A 24,248-nucleotide genomic window follows, 5' to 3' on the forward strand; every position below is an offset into this window, starting at 1 on the left:
GAAAGCACTAAGTCAAAGCGAGGCTTATATGCGGATATCGTAAGTGAGAGTTTTCAGGCTGACATGGCCGTGAATTGATTTGTGCCATTCACAGCTTAAGGCAAAGTTCTTTACATGTTTACATTGACAGAAAGCTGAATAAATTTTCCACAACTTGTAGTAATTTCAAGTTGTGCGGAGGCCTCTATAGGTACAAAAATCAAAATCAAAAACGAACTTCCGTAATAGCTTTAATAATATTTCGATTTCAAACTTATTTTTCAACATTAAATATGCTGTAGATCAACTTTTGGGTCATCTCACATTATTCGAAATGTATTTCTCAATATGACAATGTACATATTGTAACCCCAAGTACGTTAATAGCCGAGATAATACACCGTTTATGACACCCTATAAATCTAAAAAAATATTGCCCAATTCAAATTCTCGAACTTCCGGTTTGTTTAATAGCCACCTAGCGGCAGACCAGTGGCTCCCGGGCTGATAAACCATTGTAAGTGTGGGAAATTGCCGTTAACCCCAAGAGAGTTTCGTTTTCTGGTACTTTCCCCACCAAAATGAAGAGTTGTCATCCCTTAGGCCTACATATAAATGATCAATCCAAACTTGTACTGTTGAGGAGTCGGAATTAGTCCAGGCCCCCGTTTCACAAAGAAACTTAAATCCGTAGTTGACTAGCTCGAGCTGAGTGACCAAGGTAGGTCGACTACGCTGCAGTCGTCTAGGCGTGTTTCACAATGAATCTAAAGTCCTAGCTCAGTGTGCTTACCGTAGTCGACGCGCACGAGAAACTCTTCAAGAAAAGCAGGTGTAAAAATCCCTGACATGATCGAAGTCCCATGACCTTTTTCGACCGAGAACGATCGTTTATCATCAATATAAATCATTTAAACATAAACAAAGTTTGTTTTTGAACTTTATTGATTATTTTAATTTCAATACAACTTCAAATAACAGTAAAACATTAGCTTAGGGGGTATGTTCTTTCCAAATTTTTGTTGTTTATGCTGTAATTTACCGAGTTTTAGTTGAGTTTGCTGACTTAATTAAGTCTCCTCCCGAGGAGGCTAGGCTTCGTCAACTAGCAGCTAAGAAAAAAACGACGTAAGCGACCTTTTAGATTCTTTGTGTAACGGTACTTAGTGACGTAAGGACTTAATTACGTTGGTAACGAAGCTCTTAGTCGGGGAAACCGACTTAAGTTTTTTTTTTTTTTTTTGTTTGTTTGTTTTTTGTTTTTTTTTTTTTTTTTGTTTTTTTTTTTTTATGAAACGGGGACCAGCTGCCCTTGTCCTATCACCTTTTCACAACAAAGATAATGCATAATTACATGTATGTTCCAACGCCAATTAAATCATAACTATCTTTAGTATCATACCACGCTCATATATTATTTATGACTTAATGATGATAATATCAACACTTATAATGTCTACAGAATATAATTGTGGGATATTACCGTGACCAGCATACAGGTACGTATATACACACACTGGACATAAGAAGTGTAGGCCGATAATTTGAGTTTTTATCATTTGCTAATGAATAACTTTGCTTATGTCCACTTTTACCGACCTGAAGATACGTTCACAAGCGACATCAGCTGTTTTTTCACCAAATATGTTCATATCGTTTAATCTGTAATATTCAATTAAACGCTTAACATCCGCATAGTGTTTTTTCTGAGCCCTGTCACAAGCAGGATCCCACGTCCAGTCGGAGTATTCAAAATTGAAAAGATTTCTATGAATGTTGCTTTTATTGAAATACCTGCAGTGGTCAGGGCAAATGTCAAACCCACCCGAGTGGCAAATGCCTTCGAGGAGAGCTTGGGGGTAGTAGCTTTTTAAATTGTACGGAGGCAGTAAAACTTCGTCCTTTTGGGGTGCGTGGTAACGCCAGTGGATTGCTACTCTCGTAATAGGTGTGCGTTCCTTCGCTGTAAAATTATCACGGTAGAATTTCAAAGGCATCCTGCCTTGGCTTTCTTTCATCCAGTTTCCATTCGGACGCTTTTGAATACGAAAATTGTATTCACTGCGATGAAATGTGTATATATACTGGCACATGATGTTGAACTGTGAGAAAATATCTACGACTGTATACTCTTTAAATATATCATCAAATGGTTTATTGTGTCGTTTTTCGAGGTAATGTCGCAATTTAACGATGTGTTCAACTTTCACAATGACGGGAAAATACCCCATGCATTTCATTACCTCTGGTTTTCCAAACAGTTTACTTGTCTTCAGGGCTACTCCTCTCCACCAGCTATTAAGTAAACTTCCATAAACTCCAATGACTACGGGTTTTCCGTTTAGGAAGAGATCCTCTGGCGTGACAGTTGACACGAATAAAGTATCCGTATCCACAAATCCGACGTATTCAGCGTTAGTGTAATTCTCCGGGTAAAACATCGACCATTGTTGTCGATCGTGTCCGTGGTTGTTGTAGGCTTTCGAGGGATTTTCATAAAATACTTTCGGGTAAGGGTACCTGTTACGCAGTTCCTCTCCACAAAGATGATCACTTTTGGTCTCGTTATCCAATACAACTACCAGCCGAGTATCATTTGGCCAGAATAACTTCATACTGGGTATCAGTATTTTGTCATAGATATCCTTTTTGGCTGAGCACATGCGAACGAAGACCTCAAAGCTTGGGACAGTTGCCCATGGGTTAGCAATACCCACTGCATAACCGTCTAGATTCTGGGTAGCACTCATTTTTAAAATATGAACCAGTAGTAATTTGTTCCACAGTAAAATGCATATCAGGGAGATCGTACTAATTATAAACATCCCACTGAAGATTTTGAATATGGAAGCCATATTACTCCGGCCAGTGAGAATAGCAATTTTTCGATGCATTCCCAGCTCACAAAATGTCGTTGTCATAGGCAGGCGCGGATCCCCACCGTCTTCGACGGTCTCTCGGGTGTATCAATGGCAGTCTTCCAATACGAGTTATGTCAATGGACAGCCATAATTAATATCTCCTGTCCATCGCATATGCTGTCACCTGACTCCGCCCACAGCCGTCACTAAAGATACCATTCCCACAGATATTTAGATCGATCTATCCCCTTGGGGAGTCTCACTAGACCAGCTTAATCGGCTTAAATGTTTATCCCGCCTACTAGAAGCTGTAAGGAGGTAATTAACTTTCTTGCGCGTTCGGCTCCCGGAACCTGACAGCAATTTAGCGTGAACCCCCAGGGAGTTAGGTCGCTCCAGATGGATCGATCTATATCTGTGGGAACCCAGTCTAAGAGACTTTTCTAAGAGACTATCGTACTAAATTTGGATCGATATATCTTCACGGGGATTCTCACTAAAATGCGGCTTAAATAGATATCTGTCACGCCTCGTCTTAAGTTTTTAGGGGGTAATAAACGACTGGAGGCCTAGCGTGCTTGGAAGTTATGTACCCCCTAGTCAATCAGTGGGCGTGACAGCCGCTTACGCTGATAGCAATTTAGCCTATATTCCCATGAAGTAAGACCGATACAGTTGGATCGATCTAGGGATGGGAACTCAGTCTAACACCCCATTCTCATAGATTAGATCGACCTACATTGGATCGACCTAACTCCCTGGGGGTTCACGCTAAATAGCTGTCAGCCGGGCGGACACGAAAGTTAATTACCTCTTAAAGCTTGTAGTAGGCGGGGACGGACACTTAAGGGGGATTATCTGACAGTAATCTAGTGAGACTCCCCGCGGTGATAGATCGATCTAAAAGTTGTGAGAACAGAGCCTAAGAGGCCATTCCCACAGCTGTTTGGATCGATCTATATCCCTGAGGAGTCTCACTGAATTGCTAACAACTTAACCGTCTTAAATGTCTGTCCCACCCAGTAAAGCCGTGACAGCCGTGACAGACATTTAAGATGGTTAGGTGATCGCAATTAATGAGACTCCCCAGGAAGATAGACCGATCCAAATATCTATGGAAATGGCCACTTAAACTCATTACGAGCTGACCGTCTCCCAAACTATAACAAGCATAATTACTTCAGTTGTTTGTCTTGGGGCAACAGCTGACCGTCTTCCTACTCCTTTGTTTGTCTTTCACCCCATTTCCATAGATTAGATCGACCTACTTTAGATCGACCTAACTCCCTGGGGGTTCGCGCTAAATAGCTGTCAGCCGGGCGGACACGAAAGTTAATTACCTCCTTACAACTTGTAGTAGGCGGGACGGACATTTAAGTCGGATTATCTGAAAGTAATCTAGTGAGACTCCCCGCGGGGATAGATCGATCTAAAATCTATGGGAATAGAGCCTTTGGTGTTGGGCTTGGACAGGTATAGGTACTCAATTTGCTTTTGATAAAATCAATTAGAAGGCCAGTTTAACTAACAGTTTAAACTAGACCAGGTATCTGACATTAGGAGGTGCTATTAGCAACGCCACACCAACAAGAGAACATACGGGCATACCGTAGAGATGTGTTCTTCCATATTTAGCTAGTGACCAGCAAAATATAAGATCCATATGTTATTGTCAAGGAATGTATGTCTTGATCCATATCTGACTTTTTTTTTTTTTTTTTTTTTTTTTGTACATGTACCCCCACAACAGATGTCATGAGACTACGGTCTCGCCTCGAGTGGTTTACAGGTAGATCATATCAAAAGCTGACAGCGTCCGAATTGTCATTATCGTGATTTATTAACGTCTCATATGAGTAGATCACCCAGCCCCTCGGGCTTATAAGACACCCGACAATCTTAGATAAAAAAATCTGAACAAGAAAATATGCTGAATGCCTCATTTTTTTTTCTATTTAATCTTCCATTAGGTTCCTTAAAGCTTTATACATAACCTTTTCAGTTTTCCCCAAACCAACGACCCATACTGTAAAAATTGAAGTCACACAGCTGTTCATCAATTTTTGGTATCTGTAGAATCCCATTTGACTAACTTTTTGATTTTGCTATAATTGAACCCAATGCAGTAGCAGATTCATATAGAAATTTGGTACTTTATTGAAAATTTCTTACTTATCAAACCATTGGTGACCTACACATTTTAACTACACTGGTGGTGGCGAACCGCGGTATCAGCTTTAAATTTAATGCTACGCATGACTTTGTATTACAATTATGAAATCTAAGTAAGGTATTACTGTGATTTGAATATCGTTGTGAAGCTGAAGCACTCATCTATTATAAAGCTTATAACGTATATATGACAAGGAATGAGGTCAAAATAAAACGGCGTCGAATTTGAAATGAGGTCAAATTTTAAGTATTTTCATGATTTCATACGAACAAATACATTTTTTGTATTCAAAGTAAGTGTCACAAGAGTACGGTTTTGGGGCATTTTTGATCATTTTCATATTTATTACTTATTTTTTATGGAGCTCTGACAGTTTATTTCACAGTTTGTGATATTACTGAATGATACAAGTACTGTACTAAAGGGAGGGGTGTAAGCTCAATTGCCGAAAAAAAAAGGGGTATGGGAAATAAATCATTGATAATATAGGATCTAAACAAGATATAACATTGATTTATATATCATTGTGTTGCTGAAGGAGCGCTCTAAACATAAAATTAATACAAAGTATGCATGTATAACACTGTCATATGTTGAAGTTAAGAGGAGCGGATCCAAGATTATTTGAAGGAGGGGTCTACGAATTCGAAACCTACCCTCCCCCCTCCCCCGCTAAGGGCCCCGGGAATTGTGGTATTTATGTCTCCTCCATCTCAGTGTACCACAAACTTTTATAGTCTCATTCATAGCAAGAAAGAAGGTAACAAGGAATATTGTTTGTTCGTGATTTGGCCAAACCAGGCCGCTTTTATTATATAACCCCTCTATCCTAATCGTTTTAACAATAATAACAATGTAGCAAATTGTTGCCTGTATTAATAATAGCATTTGTCCAGCGACTGTAACATGCACAGAGATGCCATGGTTATGATTGGTTGCTCAAATATTAAAAAGAGGCACACAATTAAAACATAAAGTGCTGACCATTTACCGATATAGGTTCCTTTACAATATGTACTTGTAAATCACATATACATGTACACTGATGCTCATAAGTTAGGCAACACTTTCTTATTTCTCGAATTTCTCAGCAACCAAAATTTTTATTGAGGCAAAATTTGTACAGTAGCTAGATATTTCTCTTGTTTTAACTTTGAAATACTGGACCGTGACATTAGAGTACTATTTACGGTTGGACACGAAAGAATATGCAATGGGGGTGCCACTTGCGAAAAACACAGTTTGGCCATGCCATGAGGAAATTCCAGTTTGGCTAGTTTCATGGGCACAATTTGTTATTTTGGACCAACCAATGGTTAGAAGAGGACTCAACGAGGTAATCAGATGGCAAATAATGGGAAGTCATCGTACTGGGGTGCCAAAGAGACAGATTGCAAGGCAACAAAAAAGCAGCACCAAGTCAATTGTCCAAACTGGTAGCAAAATGGCGCCAAACTCATCATGTATTGGACAAGCCTCTATCTGGTAGACCAATATTAACCGACGCAACAGATGAAGATATCTGGTTCGATTATGCCACTATATAGGACCAGTTCATAAGTCAGCACGTACTTTTTGCTGTGTGAGCATACTTTTTTGACACATGGTTTGGCATATTTTAGTACCGTTTGGTTAATAAAGTTATTTGATTATTACAATAAGCTGTGTGGTGTATTTCTTTAAGCGAAATATTCAACTTGAATAAGTTATTTATAAAATATGAAAGAAATATGCATAATCCCACCAACAAATGAAATAATGATAATGATAGAAGAAACTTCTGAAAAAATCGGGGTGTTGCTTTTGTGGAAAGCCATCGACACTATTAATCTAACTACAGCTGAAAAATCCAAGACCGAGATGAATGAAAGATGGAAGGCCAGATTGTTTTTTATTAGCAAATGTTGCTTATGATATAAAGACGAATAAAGGGCAGTGTTAACCTTATTTTTCTTATTATGTTTTATCTGTTGTATATTTCAGACACTTGTGCTCAAATCAGTCCCGCAGCCCAAGGCAAACTGTGGCTGACGTCCTATTCATGTATAGAAGAAAAAATGAACAGGTGTGCTTTTAGCTATGTAATCATTGCAGAATAACATTTTTATGAATCCACTCAGTGAAGGCGCTTTTAAATATTTCGGGTGCTGTTATAGTTTTAGACTTTCCAGTAAACGATCAGGTGAACTGGAACTATATTGATAGTTTTATTTGATTTTTAGGAGCCCAGTTGAAACCTCAGATAAGGACGTATGGATGCTATATTCGTCATGGGAGAACAACAGGTGTGTTTTTAGCTATATGTTATCTAACCTTCTGTCCCAAAAACTATGTTTAACACTCAATGCCAGTCTATGTTGTAAAAAGTGGTTTTAAATATCTTGGTTTCTATTAAACTTAAAGACTTTATAGAAAAACAGTCAAGTGCACTGGAACTCAGATATTTATTTTTTTCTTATTTGATTTTTTTGGGACCCCAGATCAGATCACACATGAGGACAAGTGGATTCAATATTTGTCACGAGAAAGCGAATTTTTGAGAAATACTGAAATTTTGTATGAAAAATTAGTAATTAATAAACTTCTGTCCGTCTTGTTCTTGATGTATAGACCGAATGGACGAAATGAAGCTATCTGCTGATTATCAATTTAATGGTGTCTGTTGAATTTACTGTATACTGCATGTAGAAAACGTTACTTTTGCATATACCTAAGAGCTGCCTCTGTTCAGCAGAGCAGGGACATTCTTTATATATATATATATATATATATATATATATATATATATATATATATATATATATATACTAACTCTGATGAGCAATACGCCAGCATTCCCTAATATAATAATAAAAATAATAATAATAATAATAATAATAATATATTCAGCTTTAAATGTTACAATTTAACATTGTTCTCTATCTAAACTACTACTAACACTGCTCTAATGTGCTTACATCAAAAATATAAATAAAAGATAAAATAAAGAATAAAATATCTGTCAAAGCTAAAAATCAATAAATGCGATGAGTGCTTATTAATTGTGCTGCTAACTGAATATACTGTAATATTGCCTTTAGCGATTTATGAATTTATGTATTTATTAATATACTTACTAATATACTTCAAAACTGCCTCAGTGATGTACTATTGAAGTAGTGCATTTTCTTATACACTCCAAATCTACCTCTGCGGAGTATCGTTGAAGTATTCGATGCGCGCCAGTGTAGCGCAGCATATGCATAATGCTTTTTCTCAGCTTCACCGTAGTAGATTTGGAAGCTAATTAGCATATTTGAAGCATGCTTCTATCATGCTGCTAATCTACTGTATTAATGCTACTCTCTAAACAACCCTTTCTGATTTTTGGCGTAAAATTGCAATAGAGTATACTGCATTTCTACACAAACATGCTCCCCACCATTACTGCACTAATGTTTTTATGCTACCCCAATACTACCTCAGTACTACTGCATTTTCGTGCGGGCTTTGCTTTTGTCCACTTTAACCGACCTGAAGATACGTTCACATGCAACACCAGCTGTTTTTTCACCAAATATGTTCATATCATTTAATCTGTAATATTCAATTAAACGCTTAACATCCGCATAGTGTTTTTCTGAGCCCTGTCACAAGCAGGATCCCACGTCCAGTCGGAGTATTCAAAATTGAACAGGTTTCTATGAATGCTGCTTTTACTGAAATACCTGCAGTGGTCTGGGCAAATGTCAAACCCACCCGAGTGGCAAATGCCTTCGAGGAGAGCTTGGGGGTAGTAGCTATTCAAGTCGTACGGAGGCAGTAAAACTTCTTCCTTTGGGGGTGTGTGATGACGCCAGTGGATCGCTACTCTCGTAATAGGTGCGCGTTCTTCCGCTGTAAAATTATCACGGTAGAATTTCAAAGGCATCCTGCCTTGGCTCTCTTTCATCCATTTTCCATTCGGACGCTTTTGAATATGAAAATTATATTCACTGCGATGAAATGTGTATATATACTGGGACATGATGTTGAACTGCGAGAAAATATCTACGACTGTATACTCTTAAAATATTTCATCAAATGGTTTATTGTGTAGTTTTTCGAGGTAATGTCGCAATTTAACGATGTGCTCAACTTTCACGAATGTCTGAAAGCAATTTAGCGATGGATGGAGCCTGTTAGATCGATCTAGGTATGGGAACGGGGTCGAAGTCTCAGATGTTTCCCCCCCAGACGGGAGGGGAGATGAGTCATCAGTACTGCTGCTGTCAAGTAGAAGAGCTACCGGTATTGACCTTCTTGTTATGACGACCGCGGGATAACAGAGAGGCTTTTTAGTTCGTTCCATGTCAATGCATGAATAACTTCGTTATTGCAAAGTGTGGGTTTGGATTGAATGCAGTAAGGAGAAACAAGAAGTTATAAAGAGACTCTCATTATAACTTCTTGGGAGAAATAAAGGGTGTGTGTGTGGGTGTGCTTGAAAGAGAGAGAGAGAGAGAGAAAGAGGGAGAGAGAGAGGGAAAGAAAGAAACAATTAGGTATGTGAGCAAATGCGTGCATGTGTGTGTGTGTGTGTGTGTGTGTGTGTGAGAGAGAGAGAGAGAGAGAGAGATTAACATCAAGGGTAGCGATAAAATTCCAATATTTTAGTCCTCTTTTCCCTAAATTTATCATTTTCTATCTCCTACATCAATGGGTTAATCTCGTCGGCGGATAATGATACCATAACAACTATCCACCCTGATTCTCACAGGGTCACTTTTAAATCACTTCTTAAAAATATAACAATGGAATTTTGTCAATCAGCATTTATAATATTGAAAATGTGTACGTTAAACAATCAGATGTCTGCCACGAGTAGACATCTAATTCCTTTTGGAATGAGATTTATCTGACTATCCAGGAGAATGACCTCTATCTGGGGAAGGTACTTAATTCTTTCCCCTTACCGTACTACGCACTACGCTCTCTCTGATCATCCTCCGCCGTTAAAAAAAAAAAAAGCAGCATAACGAACTGAATAAACAATCATTACTGGCTGCCTGTGGGAAAACGAGTAATAAGACTTGCATAATGCCTTCTAAATTATATATAATAATTATATATAATAATGCCTTCTGCATTATGCAGTCAACAAACGTTATAAACTCAGGGTGTAAAGAGCTCACTGTTAAAACTTATAATTACAGTATGAGCTGCCTCCTTTGATCAAGGGCGCGTTGGTTTTTTTATAAATAGATAATGACTATTGCCGCAATGAAGCATAAATGGCTCATTTTCTCGACTAAATATGGTTTAGGATCGTAAATGATTAGGTCGTATCATCAAAGCACAATACACAGTCCGACTAAAGCTCTTGTCACATAGATAGATGCACTTTTTTGTATTGCAACTGGACTTAACATGTAATTTAACGCTTAGGAGATTGTGTGTGTGTTGGTGTGTGCGTGTGTGGGGGGGAGGGGGGATCCCTTAGAGAAACCAGGGCCGTAGCCTCCGAGGGGGCAGGGGGGCAGCTGCCCCCCCCCCCCCCCCCCCCCCCCCCTGGGATTTGAGGTACAAAAAAATAATCGCGCAGGAAGAAAAAAAATTGCAAAGTTGGTATCAATTCTGTGAGAAAATGCGCGGATTGGCTCTCTTGCTTGTCCACAGAGGAAGAAACGTTATTCCTGATCCTGAGACAATCTACGAAATGAAGTCCAATTGGCGTGTTGTGTTGAAAAAATGACTGTACTTATGGCAAAATGAACCCGCAATTTCTGACTTCCGATTGAGCAATAAATAACAGTTAAAATGCACCAGAATGCAGTATTATACATACAGTTTTTAAAAATTTTCCACACCGTGGGAGGGGGACACCCCCTCCAACGCCCTGCCCCCCCCTCGTGAGCTTCGCCCCCTCGTGTCTGCTTACTGCCCCCCCCCCCCCTGGCATTTTGCTCAGGCTACGGCCCTGGAAAACCCAATGTACTGATCAAAATTAATTTGGTTACCGGGCTGCGTCGAACGTGGGGGTTCCATTTAGGAGACTCTTAGAACTAAGTAATGGTCTGGCTATTAAGTTGTCAATACCTGTATCTGAAGCTCATGCAATACAGAAAACTGTATCTCTCAAAGTGAAAACCCCAAACCCTAAAAGGTACTGAATTTCGCCCTTACAGATTAACATATATGTAATTTGCATGGTGATCACTAATTATGGTTCTTTCGTGAGCTTTTTATCATCCCTTTCTTGATTTTATTTTTACAATTATATAATTTTTTTTAATAAAGAAAATTGAAAAGAAACCACATTGTATCCAGTAGATTCAAGTTAAGGTCAAACTGCACGAGTTAACATTGAGAACTGAGATTTAAGCAAGTTTTAAAGATGTCCATATCTATGAGCTGATGACAGATTTTAAAATTCAAATAAGTGATGTCATATGCTTCATGTCACATGCTTCCTAGCAAGTCTTCGTTGTGTACTTCGTAGCTGAGCTCTCCTAAATGACCCAGGAGATCTCGCGTGGAGTCGCCCCTTGTCAGTTCACATCCTTGGATTGTCGTAACAGTCATCCCTTGTTTACGGCAGCCGCTAAAGCACCTCCTGACTCCAGCCTTGAAGAGCTTCCTGAATCGTTTCGCAAAAATGAAAAAGAAAAACGAGTTTGTTGCAGGCTGTAAAGCTGTAAGCGAAAGTGAGACGAGAGAGAGATATTCCCATTCAACTTTCGATAAAGCTAACAATTTCTTTACTATAGGGATATGTGAAATTATAGCAAAACCGAACGGCAATTGAGAAACAAACAACATAAGTATTGAGATTATTAAAAGCTTCGTGATTCTGGAGTCGAATTTTTGAAGATATTCCATGAGATAATCGTCTGTTTCCGGAAACGCCGTTACTCGTGTGTTGGATCTCCTCATTGTCAGTATGAATCTGGCGTTGCAGTAAATTAGAGCACCGAAAGGGACGATACAGTTCAAGAGCACGACGACGCTACTGTGTATTGAAACCGCTACATCGCTGTTGCTGATGCCGTATACAACATTTACGTAGCGCTCTACTGATCCAGTACAGTTTCCCTCATTTGGAAAAGTCACGGTCCTCTCGCGGAAGAACCAAGGAATGTTCAAAGCTATCGCTCCCACTGCTGCCACTAAAGATTCACGTCGCACGTGCTTAACTGTGCACCAGGTGTTGGACTTCAAAGGGTGACAGACAGACAAGTACCTGTCAACCGCCTTTAAAACGATCACCCAGTTACTAAACGTTAATCCTGTCATGGCTAATGGGAAGACAAACGGTTCCATGAAAGTCCACGCAACTTCGTAATGTCCCACCCCGATGTATGCTGTAGAGAACCGAAGGGGACCGAATAAAATACAACACATAAGATAAAATGAGTCGGATATTCCTAAGAATGTAAAGAGACAGAATGTCGTGGAGTGCCTGTATCTTTCCTTGCATACGACAAACAGTGAAAGTAAATTGAACAAGATTCCGAAAAGGCTTACGAGGCCCAGCAGTATCCCCTGTACAAGAAGTGGCGTGAAACTTCGGTCGTCTGCTGTGGGGATTAAACCACCGAATCCGTATTGGCTTGTATTAAACGCCGTGCAGTTAGCAAGCGCTCCTGTGTCTCTGTTAGCAAGTGTCATTGTCCTTTGTTGAATTTTTCATCAGCTACAAGTCTCAATTCGCTCACAGCAAACTCCCAACACTGCCCATAGGACTAATTAACCCGGCAGAATGTTTAGACGTATCCACGAATGTGATGCATCGGAATCGGTCCAAAAAATAATGAAACTCAACAAAATCTGTGATAATTAAAACTTTCACCAGTACAACAAATGAATTCTGTTTCTATTTTCAAATCGAAACACGTGACAGCGCGTAGTCACACTAATTAAACGCCCTTCCATGTCATATGACTGAATTCGAATCTATATTAAGAGAATACACGGTATAGATGACATTTAATTCACAATTTGAAACGTTTCTTTTATTCACTCTCTAATGAGTATAATGTTCAAAAATAAATAATGTTCATGTCAATGAACTATAAGCTGTAATCACAACTCTTACAAACTAGACGTATATATTTTTGTCCGTCATATCGTAAAGAATTATTAGTGCAGTACTAGTAGCTATTCTGCACGGGCGCATGCGTAAATGAATAGCACGGTTATATTTGGGCTTATCTGTCTAGTCAACAATTGTGAACTGCACTAGTATCGTCACATGGTTTGACATCACTGTTTAGGCATCACTGTTCAGGAGTATATAAACAATGTATGATTATAGATAATTATTGTGACACGATATTTCTCGCATTGCGTCGGTCCGTAATTGATCATCAAGTCAAATTCTCGACCGGCCTTTCGTGATTGGATGACTTATATCTGAAATGAAATTTTTCTCTCTTGTATTGAGCACACAACAGCATTTATTTAATACGTGTCTTTTTTTCCAAAAATAAATAAATAAATAATATGAAATGAAATGAAAACAAAAAGGAAAGAAATTAGATCGAAAAGACAACCAAAACCGCTGTCTTTCCATTGTACGTTTCTCTTCCAAGGTTATTTCTCTTTTTTAATTTTATTTTTAGCTCTCGTAAAGAAACCCATGCATTATCAATCAAACAAATGCAAATAGACAACCTGCATGGTCATATTCTGAAAACAGAACTGTATCGATGTGTCAAGCATGATATCAATGTGGTCCATGAATGGAAGCCCCGGACCCATATAATTAGTATAAGTTTGGGTTAGGTGGAGTATTAAGATTAGTATATGGGACAACATTTCATATCACACTGGCTGATGCTGTTCGCCCTCCGATGTTATGAAGCACGTTTCCCCTATAAATAGATATGGAGAGTTAATTACACGTTTGTGAAGTGTCCATATCAGTTGTCATACAGCATAGCATGATAAAGGACATGCCTTCGTGTCGCATTCGACACCGTTTAAACATGAGCTGTTTTGCGACAAATTTTCCAGTAATGAAAGAAAGTGTCGTTCAGTACAGATCCCAAGAATGTCTTTCTTTGAAGAATGTCATTTGCAGTTTTTCTGTTCACTTGGTGATATCCGAGAATCAGGTTAAATTGACTGAGTAATCATTAAGCCTACTGCAGGGTGGGTGTCTGGAATGCCCTGCCCCCCCCCCCCCAGCCCCCTAAATTTACCCTTCCCCATTGCATGGTTTCTGTACAGAATGAAACAATACATAATATCCAATGAAATCGTTATTTGTTCTTTTTTTTACATTTACATTTTTAGCTCAATATTCAGAAATTCTCTACCAAATTATCATACGAGCACAGGGGTGAGTCTGACAAAAGTTGATCATACTTTCAACTGCATCCAAGCTTTTTTCTAATATTTTTTAACGATTTTATTGCATATTCCGTAGCGCAAGTACGTGCTCTCGTAGTTAACTCTACGGAATTAAATTTGTACCGTTATAATCATTTCACAAATTTTATCACGGTAACCTCAAACACGCATAATAACAGCTAAACAAGTCTTTGGATATGCTCCGTCGAATTATAAAGAGTGCTCTACTTCTCTGTGCGTCTTTCTATAGTTTCTTTATTGTTGTTTGTAATAAGAAGAGGTCACAATATTCACGTGGTATTACAAACAACGACACAGGTTGAAATTCTCGCTCTCGCATTCCCCGCCACGCGAGATCGAGCCCCAGATCTCGTCACACAAGTCCTGGCACGCCCCCTGTGGCCAGTAAAATTGGCTCTTCGCCAGCGCACACGAATTGGAGCATTGGCACGCGTCGCCCTGACACTGCCCTGTGAGAAATTTCTTTCCACGGTGCAGGAGCCCATTTCGACATCTTGAATGACAGAATCCTGGGTAACAAACGGATGACTCGGCTGGAAGCATAATGAATATACTAGTAGGCGTCGATCCCAATGAAGCTATCGGTCTACATAGATCGATCCAACTCTGCAGGGACCCTCGCTGAATGCATTCAGGTTCAAAGTTAGACTAACACACCTCCTCTTGTTTCCAACGTTTAATGTAGAGATCATAACGTATAATAACCAGCTTGTCAGTGTTCTCCTCAATGCCAAGAGGGGACATGTTAATATCTTAATCTGATTTCATTCAGCGAGAGTCCCTGCGGAGTTAGATCAAGCTACGTAGACCGAGAGTTTCATTGTGAATGCTCCCATGAAATTATTAGAAAGCATACAATCCTGATTTGTACCCTTTAAGTATAAAATTAAAATTAGAATATCGGATATTTCAGCAATATACCAATCGTCGATAAAGTATATCCACTACCAGTATGAGTCAAAAACGAGCTAATTTCGATCCAGCTGTCTCGGCGCTTTTCACTCATTTTTTTTTTTTTATTATTATTGATTATTAGTACATCTCTATATCGAAATCATCCAAAAGCAACGATCGCTGCAAAGATTCAGACTGTTTCACATATCAATGTTCAATAATACGAACTTTATACAGGACAGCGAAAGACAACCTTGAAAAACAATGTACAATCAGCTAGGCAACCTTATAGATCAAGAATGTAGATGGATAAATATACTGATAAGTAATTAAGATGCAAACAAAATGAAAATAGTAAAAAAAAAAGAATAACTAGAAAAATAACTAAATAAGTAAATAAATTAATAAACTAATAAAGAAAGGAAGTATACATTTTATTTATTAACACGCCAAGAGTGAAAGGCATAAAACAGTACATACATAAAATCGCACACATAATTCACATTATAACATCACGTCATAATCAATATAAATAAAATAATAAAGACACCCCTAACCTTGCTGTACCAGACATCCTAGTGCGACAACCACCATTACCCACACCGCTGCTTTTGTAGCCTGCATTTCAACGCTAGCACCGAGCAATAAAGGTTTCTAAACCACGTAGTGCCTTTCACCAGTACTAAACTGCAAGTCGTTAATATACGATGATTATACGCCAAATAGCGGCAGCCAGTACAGTCTCCTAAATGATGTACATCAGTGTAACGGGTCGTTATTTCAATTGGATGTATATGCCGAGGGAGATAAAACACTGTGGCATCAGGTTCTTCTGAACGACCTGAACGACCGGAGCGTTGGGACGTTTTTGTCTTATCTGCCGCTAGCACAATGGCTCTCCTCTGTTCTGCTACGTCTCTGTTTACTTCAAGGCATTGCAGGGCTCTCTCTCTCTCTCTCTCTCTCACACACACACACACACACACACACACACACAATCTCTCTTTATTTATTTATTTATTTATTTTTTTTTTTTTGTTTATCTTTTTAGCCTAATGCATCTAATGCTGAATAAATGTACGATCGTCATTATTAGAAGACAGAAATTCTCTAGTAATAGAATAAAGCCCAGGGTTAAGCCAAACATCCCAGGGGAGCATCTATCCATAATTCACGACGTTTAATCATTAACTGATGCTGATCCGATTTTCCTGGAATATGATCGCGCCTGGGGGCTTTTGACGTAATAATAGGACGGATGGTTTGTCTGATTAGATTAACTGATAAAAAAGTAATGAGTTTCCACGCAACCTTTGACGCCGTTATCAGGCTTAGCGTATATTAAGCGTCACCCTATTCACCGTTAAGTACTGGAATATGATATTCGTTGAAGACGTGCTCTTCTAAATCTATCTTAAATCAGATTAACGGTGGCATGAATTAAATTTGTCATCGTTTCTGCTAAAAGTACAGTTGTCGGCATGGTTGCGCTTATTTTAAAGTTTTTATGTACAGACACTAAATACGAACAGTGAACTAACCAGTCCGCGGATCAAATATGGCGACCCGCTAAAAAGCTTGCAGTTTAATGTACTGAAAGACACTGAATAAATTCCACAGGGGGAAGCATTCAAGTAGCTCGGTAGTTTATTTGACCCTCGGACTAGTCAGTCAACTGATCTGAATGCAGCCTAAGACTGCATTCCCACAGATTTAGATCGATCCATCTGGATCGACCTAACTCCCTGGGGGTTCATGCTAAATTGCTGTCAGCCGAGCGCGCACGAAAGTTAATTATCCCCTTACAGCTTTTAATGGGCAGAACAGACATTTAAGCCGGCTAAGCTGACAGTAATCTAGCGAGGCTCCCCACGGGGATAGATCATCTAAAATCTGTGGGAATGCAGTCTATGTCTGTTTTTATTCTGATCACCATTCTGTCACCGTCATTTTGTTTAACTATATATAACAAAGGGGGTAGAACTCCCAAGACATAGGTACTTTACCAGGAAAGGGTGGGAGCTTTTGATCATAAAATGGACAACGAAAGTATAACAGTTTATAAGCTGTTGCTATTGATGACCCCAGATAAAAAAAATAGATATATATCTTAATTCTAGTTAGAAGCATCCTAAAAACCCTAAACAATTCTTCACAAACGACTGTGATGTTTCATATGCCAATACACATCATAACGACACGAGGAATGCTTTCACTAAATTTTATTTGAAACGTCAATATTTTATTTTAGCAATTTGCTTTGCCAGTTTTCTTTTATTTCCAATCTCTCTCTCTCTCTCTCTCTCTCTCTGCATGAGTGTATATGTTAAACCTGACAACAACAGGTTTTGGAAATCTTTCAGATAAACCCATTTAGCAGTAGCTAAAACACGGTTACAATTATAAAGAAAAAACATGATTTGTTGCAACATCTGTGTAAACATCTGCTTTTTACACCAAATCATTTCTCCAGTCAATAGTGTTGCTCAGACAATTCGATTCCAGTGCCAGCTGTTGGTTTCCATTCCTCTCACTAGGGGCACCACTTGCTTGCGAATCACGGCACTTGTCCTCAAGAAAATTGTGGACTTCACAAATCACTCTGGTTTCTGCTCTGCAAGCTTTTTCTTCACTGATTGTATGAGACATTCTTGCACCACTGGATAAATTTTCTGGCAAGTTTCTATACATAATTTGATACCCTGTATATAAAAGAGAAAAAGATGATTATTTACTTTTTTTTACATATATTAACAAAATTAATTCTAAACTCAAGCCTCGGGGTTAAGTACAAAAAATATTTAAAAAAATATATATATATGTATATATATATATATATATATATATATATATATATATATATAAATCAGTAGGTCAAAAAACGTGCCATAAACTGACCAATCAAAACTCACCTTGGCTGTCGTCTGCTGATCTAGTTCTCCTCTCAAAGCCAGTGCTGCCACCTGGTGCATAGAGGGCATCAGTCCCACAGTGATACTGCCCTGGTTCACCTCTGCTGGTGCTCTCTGAAAATAAGGAGAATCTAGCCTCAGTCTCTGCCACACTCAGTTTATACCCCACGTTTGGTATAACATTTTTGTATTGCTTTCTACATGTATTACAACATTCTCAGTGTATTAAGTTTCACCATAATTGCTTATTTATTATAAGTTAACCCCACTTCTGAGTTCAGAGAGATTGCTCTTCTTTTTTGTGTCAAATAACATTACCCACTCTAATCAGCCTCTTTTAAGTCACCTTGGATGATGCCTATTTACTCATTATATGCATAGTCTTCTGAGAGAAGAAAAAATACTAAATGTCTATTGGCCCAAGCAGACTATTTATATCATGTAACCTTTAGGAATTTCACTATTTTTAAAATGACAAGGCAAATCCACAGTTGTAGTTCATTAGTTGGCTAGTAATGCAGAGTATGTAAACTAAAACAATTATCTCTCAAGAAAGAAGGGAGTCAACTGAAATAAAAGCCTAATTTTAGTTGGTCAGACTTGGAAGTAAAAAAAATATTTTTTATTTTACCCACCTCTGGTCTATATTCCTCTGGTCCACAGGGGTCCATAAGTACCATCTTCCCATTTTGTCTCTGAAATTATTAAAGAAATAATTTAAAAATAGACAATCATTTTGATGCTTAATTAAAAGTATCCAAAAACAAAATATAATATGAGATAAAAATGCATAGTTCTGTTTAATGGAGCACTGAAATTATTTAGAAGTGACAAAGAGATATAATTAAAACTATAGTGTATTCAATGTGACTCTGTACAAGTTTTGACATAGATTATGTTACATGAGAGAAAAAGTGTTAATTGTGATAATCAATGTGTTAGCTGTGATATAGTTTGTTAATTGTGGCACAAATTGTATTGGGAGTGCCAAGACTGTGATTTTAAAATGTGAAAATATCAAATGATTAAGCTTGATGGACCTGGTATGTTGAATGTGACACAGAATGTGTTAGATGTGACACGGAGTATTTAGGTGTTATTATACTGCACTGGGTGTGATAATTAGGGTGTGACACAAACTGTCATATATCTGCTTGAGAACACTGTAAAATGGGACATAACTAAAAGAAATATTTTTGTATGTGGCTCTTGTTCAATTTGTATAATGAGTGTGACACTTAAAATGCTAGGTGATTGACTGAATGTGTTAGGTGTTACACAGAATGCGTCACATGGGGTACGGAGTGTTTGTGTTAGGTGTGACAAGAGATGTGTTAGGTGTGACACTGGATGTGTTAGGTGTGACAAGAGATGTGTTAGGTGTGACACTGGATGTGTTAGGTGTGACAAGAGATGTGTTTGGTGTTTCACTAAAAGTGTTAGGCCTGACATAGAATGCCCTTGGTGTTTGATTAAATGTGTTTGGTGTCTGAATGAATGTGCAAAGTGTGGCACTGAACGTGTTTAGTAGGACACGGACTGTGTTGTGTCAGGTGTGGCAACGTATGTTTTCATGTGTTAGGTGTGACACCAGATGCGTTAGGTGTGACACTGGATGTGTTAGGTGTGACACTGGATGTGTTAGGTGTGACACTGGATGTGTTAGGTGTGACACTGGATGTGTTAGGTGTGACACCAGATGCGTTAGGTGTGACACTGGATGTGTTAGGTGTGACACTGGATGTGTTAGGTGTGACACCAGATGCGTTAGGTGTGACAGTATAAGCACAATGTCCAAAGACTCACCAGAGCAGCCCCAACAACAAGATCATACATCTCTATCCCTGCATCTGCCAGTGCCACTGAGACTGCTGTAATGGCTCCACTTAAAGCTGAGATGAGAAAAAAATAAATGTACATTGATTCATAGAATGGACACAAAAATATCTTCCTCCTAATTCTCTTATGATGAAATGTATGTATAAAGTCCTCTTTCATTTTCACATATAAAATGGAACCCAAAGTAAACATCTTCAATAACAACTTTATCTTACAATGACACCTTTGAAATTCAAAATATAAACAATATTAGTATTATCAGTAATTAAACTTTATCGGTCAATACAGAAATGAACATTTTTGACGCCCATAATATTTAAAGTAAATAAAACCAACTAAATTCACCTTGGCAAATTTATTTTAAAAAAAGACAAAAAAAGCAAAGTAATCTAACAAAATGGCAATTGAAATGAAAGTTTTTCTTACAACTTCCATCATCTTCCAAAACTGTCACAAAGATATCAAGCTTGGCCTTTGGGAACTTCTCCAGTCTTACAGCTGGTTCTAATGCCTCTAATAATATCACTGAATAGTCTTTCTCCTGGTTGTCTTGCTGGTGCTGCCGCCTATACTTGCAGGAGAAAGTTAAAAACTTGAACTCACAGGTGAGTTGTCCCTGCAGACTGAAGTCCTCTCTTCTAACCTGTCGAGGACCATACCTGGAGAATAAATATTATATATTGAAATATTAACTATCCAGTCGCTGGAAAATACAAAGACACATAACCTGTATAATGAAAATACCTATATTAAAATAGCACAATAAATTATCCTTAATACCTGGCAAATATACTGACACCTTACAATTAAAAAAAAAATTCCTCTGCAAATACCAAAATTTTGAAAACATACTAGTAGTTACCCAAAGCTCCTGAATAATCTGATTAGATCAATTTCTTAAATTATGATGTAAAGAATAAAGGGCAATTTTATATTATATATATAAAAAAAAAAAAAAAACTCACACTGCACACATGATCTTTGTCTTGTCCATCTCAAGATAGGCAGACCCCTTGGCTTGGCTTATGACCCCAGATTTTAAAACTAGAATTTAAAAAAACTAAATGAATCAAATGTGAAGACTATGGCACATTTAAACACTATAAGTACTTACAAGTTCAGTGTATGAAATTCAAGGAAATTACTAGCCAGACCGCCGGGCAGGTAACTCTGAAAAGTTACCAGCCCGGCCATGTAGTTACCTGCCCTATTTATGATAGCCCCTAGAGTTAAGAGAGGTATGCTGAGGGGGTCTAGAATGCATTCTTGGGAGAGTAATTTGGAAATGACAGGGCAATATCATGCCTTATGCATGGAAATTTAGAAATTGTTTGGAATTTCTACTGAATGATACCTTGTCAGTGTTGGATTTAGAGGGGGTCAAGAGCTCCTGACGCCCCCTTTTAATTTCTGTAAAAAAAACTCACCTCTTGAAATAAGATTTTCACTAGTTGAATCATAGTTCTAAACCATACCAAATGGCACCATTCACCATCTAAAATACCAAAAATTTTCAGGGCCGCAATGCGTGATACTTTCGAGTTACGGTTTTACGAAAAAAAATGTTGCCGCTCGACTAATTGCAAATCGAAGTCACCTTTCCATTGGTCCCAATTTGTTCTCTTTTGTTTGGTTCTGTCGTAATCTTTGTTAGTTTTATTTCTTTCCTCAATTGTTTTTCTTTTGTGAACTTCTCTATCGGACTTGATAGAATTTTTTCATTTTTGACAGCCCAAGATGAAAGCACGTGGGAAAAGAACTACATCTGACGCACGGCGTAAACTCGTACGTTCTCTCATAATTTTGGGATTCAAATTTTTTGTAAAATTCTCCTTTTATTTGCCTCCATTGCCTTTATTACTGTTGATTATAAGCACTTCATGTACCTATAAGTCGATTTAATCAATATCCTAACTTTTTATACTTTCACATTTTTATTACTCTCAACCTACAAATTGCTACTCGCGGTATCTCCTCTACACAAAACAATGACGTAACGTTATCTGCTGTGCACTGAAGCTGGTTAAGAACATTGTGCCTCGTTTCAAATTGTCTTTCAACTTCATATCACACAGACAGAACTTCGAAAACGAGGCCACTGAGAGGGAGACTGTTGGTTACATTTCGATACGAGCGTTCGATTGCAAGCTATGGTTAGTTCTTTGCTTCTATGAAAGTGGGTGAAAACAGTGAGTTTATTTGATATTTTGCTGAAATCGCTTGTGAACATAGACAAAATAAAAGGTGAAAATAGGCTGTAAAAACAGCCAGCCCGTCGGGCGGGTAATCTGCAAATCTTACCCGCCCGGCCTGAAAGTTACCAGCCTCGGGCTGGCGGGCAGGCGGCCATTTCATACACTGTTAATACAAGAAATAAATGCAAGTGTATCTTATTATCATTATGTAGAGGACTGAATTTAATCAGTGATAATCAGTGTGCACATTCGTCGTTCTCACTGTTAGTATTTGTGTTAATATATATTCTGACTGATGTGTTCATTCCCTGTTATCACTATGTTTGTGTATATTCTGATCTCTTTGTGTGTTTTGTCATTATTTGTGTTTGTATATATTCTGACAACTGTTTGTCTGTGTTGTCAAGTGCTCTTTTTGTTTCTAACATTCTGATTACTGTGCATGTTTGTGTTGTCACTTTCAGCTTATATGTCTGTTCATTTTATGATTACTGTGTACATTCTGTGTTGTCACTGTATATTTCTGATTGTTTTTGAGAGTGGATATGAGAGAGAGAGAGAGAGAGAGAGAGAGAGAGAGAGAGAGAGAGAGAGAGAGAGAGAGAGAGAGAGATTTTTGACATACTTACAAATGGGACGGACTTGATCAGGACCTCTTCCATCATTTCTCTGATTGTGTTCATTTACCTAAAACAAGCATTTTGTATACTATACAAAAAGACAAAGGTTTGCAAACAAGGGCACTTTACAAAGAGCAAAGATGGGAACCTCTTTAATTTCTACAGGTTCTCTTCAGTACTTTTTTCACATTAAAATAATAAAATCCCTCAAAAAGAGATGAATATCATTTCTGTCATGTTGGTTACTTTTTTATCCCGCATGTAGGTAGGACTCTGTACATTTAATTAATGCAATGATAAATGCACTACATGATTAAATGCAAAAAATTTAAGTCATTGAGGCATTATTTCTATCAGTTACTTTTAAATGGCCACCACGACATAGTATATAAGGGAAATAAGCATTTTTTATCCTCTCCCTCTCTTACTTTTGCTTTTAATTTAAATTCCTTTCCACAACATTGCTTGTCCATACATTGTTGTTGCATAGATTGTTAGCCAAAAATCTCAAATACTGCCGTAGAAAATTTTAATTTTCATCAAATATGTTAAAAATCAAGGTTTAAATTAGATTCTGAAATTTCCTCGAGTTCATCCAAACACAGACATACCAAAGCCACGGTCTCTTTCGTATCTTTCTCGAAGTCATAAAAGCTCCGACTCTCCTCCGGACACGGGATTCTTCTTGTGTCTATGGGCATTGTCACTAAACATGGAGGTACAGATAATGCTGGTTGAAATATGTGCACCTTTACCGCTATGGAAGTCACATTATCTGGAAAACGAAAGGATTCCACATCACCCCGTTGGAAGAAAAGAAAAATTCGCCATGCCTGTTTACCGGAAGTGACAACAAGTAATGGGAAATAACTGGCAATCGCATTACCAATTAGCGGGCAAAAAGGAGAGATATGAGTCCTACTTTTCGATATAATTTTGGTATTTGGTTTTCATATATAATGATCATCTGATGCTTTGTGCATGCATATGTATCTGCACTTATGTCTCAACACGTTACCTTTTTTCTGACAAGACAGTGCCATATTTATGCGCTTTATAAGGTGGTTTTCAAGCACTCTAGTCCTTCTCGACGACGGTTGACTATTAACGTTAGGCCTACTGTAGTATGCAAAAAAAAAAAAAAAAAAAAAACTTGTAAAAGAAGAAAATTAATTTAAGTGGTGTAAATATTGGAGGAGTTAAAATCGGCATTTGGTTGGTGTGAAATCACTTAAATGGGGTGTTTAGGCCCAAAATGGGATTACTGTCCGTATTTACATCGATAAATCAACGATAAAAATACTTTTTTTTTTCAGAGTAGCCATACAAAACATGAAACTGGACGGGGACGACAGACCGACACTTTTTACTCACCCTGAACGATTAATCATTTTCTTTGTATATATTTACTATTTTTTACTTATTTATTATTTTTTAAA

General features: G+C 38.0%; 1 protein-coding gene and 1 long non-coding RNA gene across 2 annotated transcripts; one reads left to right on the forward strand and one right to left on the reverse strand.

The window, feature by feature from the left end:
• Positions 1–6,909: 6,909 nt before the first annotated feature.
• On the forward strand, positions 6,910–7,671 carry LOC147760283 (uncharacterized). Its single transcript, XR_015330890.1, has 3 exons — positions 6,910–7,078; positions 7,236–7,298; positions 7,494–7,671. It is a non-coding gene; the product is annotated as an uncharacterized LOC147760283 (long non-coding RNA).
• A 9,779-nt stretch (positions 7,672–17,450) lies between these two features.
• Positions 17,451–23,677, reverse strand: LOC106152506 (exosome complex component MTR3). Its single transcript, XM_086994304.1, has 8 exons — positions 23,421–23,677; positions 22,819–22,876; positions 20,960–21,038; positions 20,421–20,653; positions 19,962–20,047; positions 18,791–18,850; positions 18,156–18,269; positions 17,451–17,945 (listed from the first exon to the last, which is right to left on the reverse strand). Exons 1-8 carry the CDS (start codon positions 23,508–23,510, stop codon positions 17,841–17,843), a joined length of 825 nt encoding a protein of 274 aa, XP_086850430.1. The 5' UTR covers positions 23,511–23,677; the 3' UTR covers positions 17,451–17,840.
• Positions 23,678–24,248: the final 571 nt, after the last annotated feature.

Source organism: Lingula anatina, chromosome 8 (assembly GCF_051362555.1).
Source record: "Lingula anatina isolate TDL-2025a chromosome 8, LinAna3.0, whole genome shotgun sequence".
Lineage (NCBI taxonomy): Eukaryota > Metazoa > Brachiopoda > Lingulata > Lingulida > Lingulidae > Lingula > Lingula anatina.

Excerpts from the sequence above, each read along its gene's own strand:
- LOC106152506 (XM_086994304.1), bottom strand. The coding sequence starts at position 23,510 with ATGCCCATAGACACAAGAAGAATCCCGTGTCCGGAGGAGAGTCGGAGC. Across the intron at positions 18,270-18,790 it reads CAGAGGAATATAGACCAGAG|AGAGCACCAGCAGAGGTGAA; the intron begins GTGGGTAAAATA and ends CCTTATTTTCAG. Across the intron at positions 17,946-18,155 it reads ATCAGCAGACGACAGCCAAG|GGTATCAAATTATGTATAGA; the intron begins GTGAGTTTTGAT and ends TTTTATATACAG.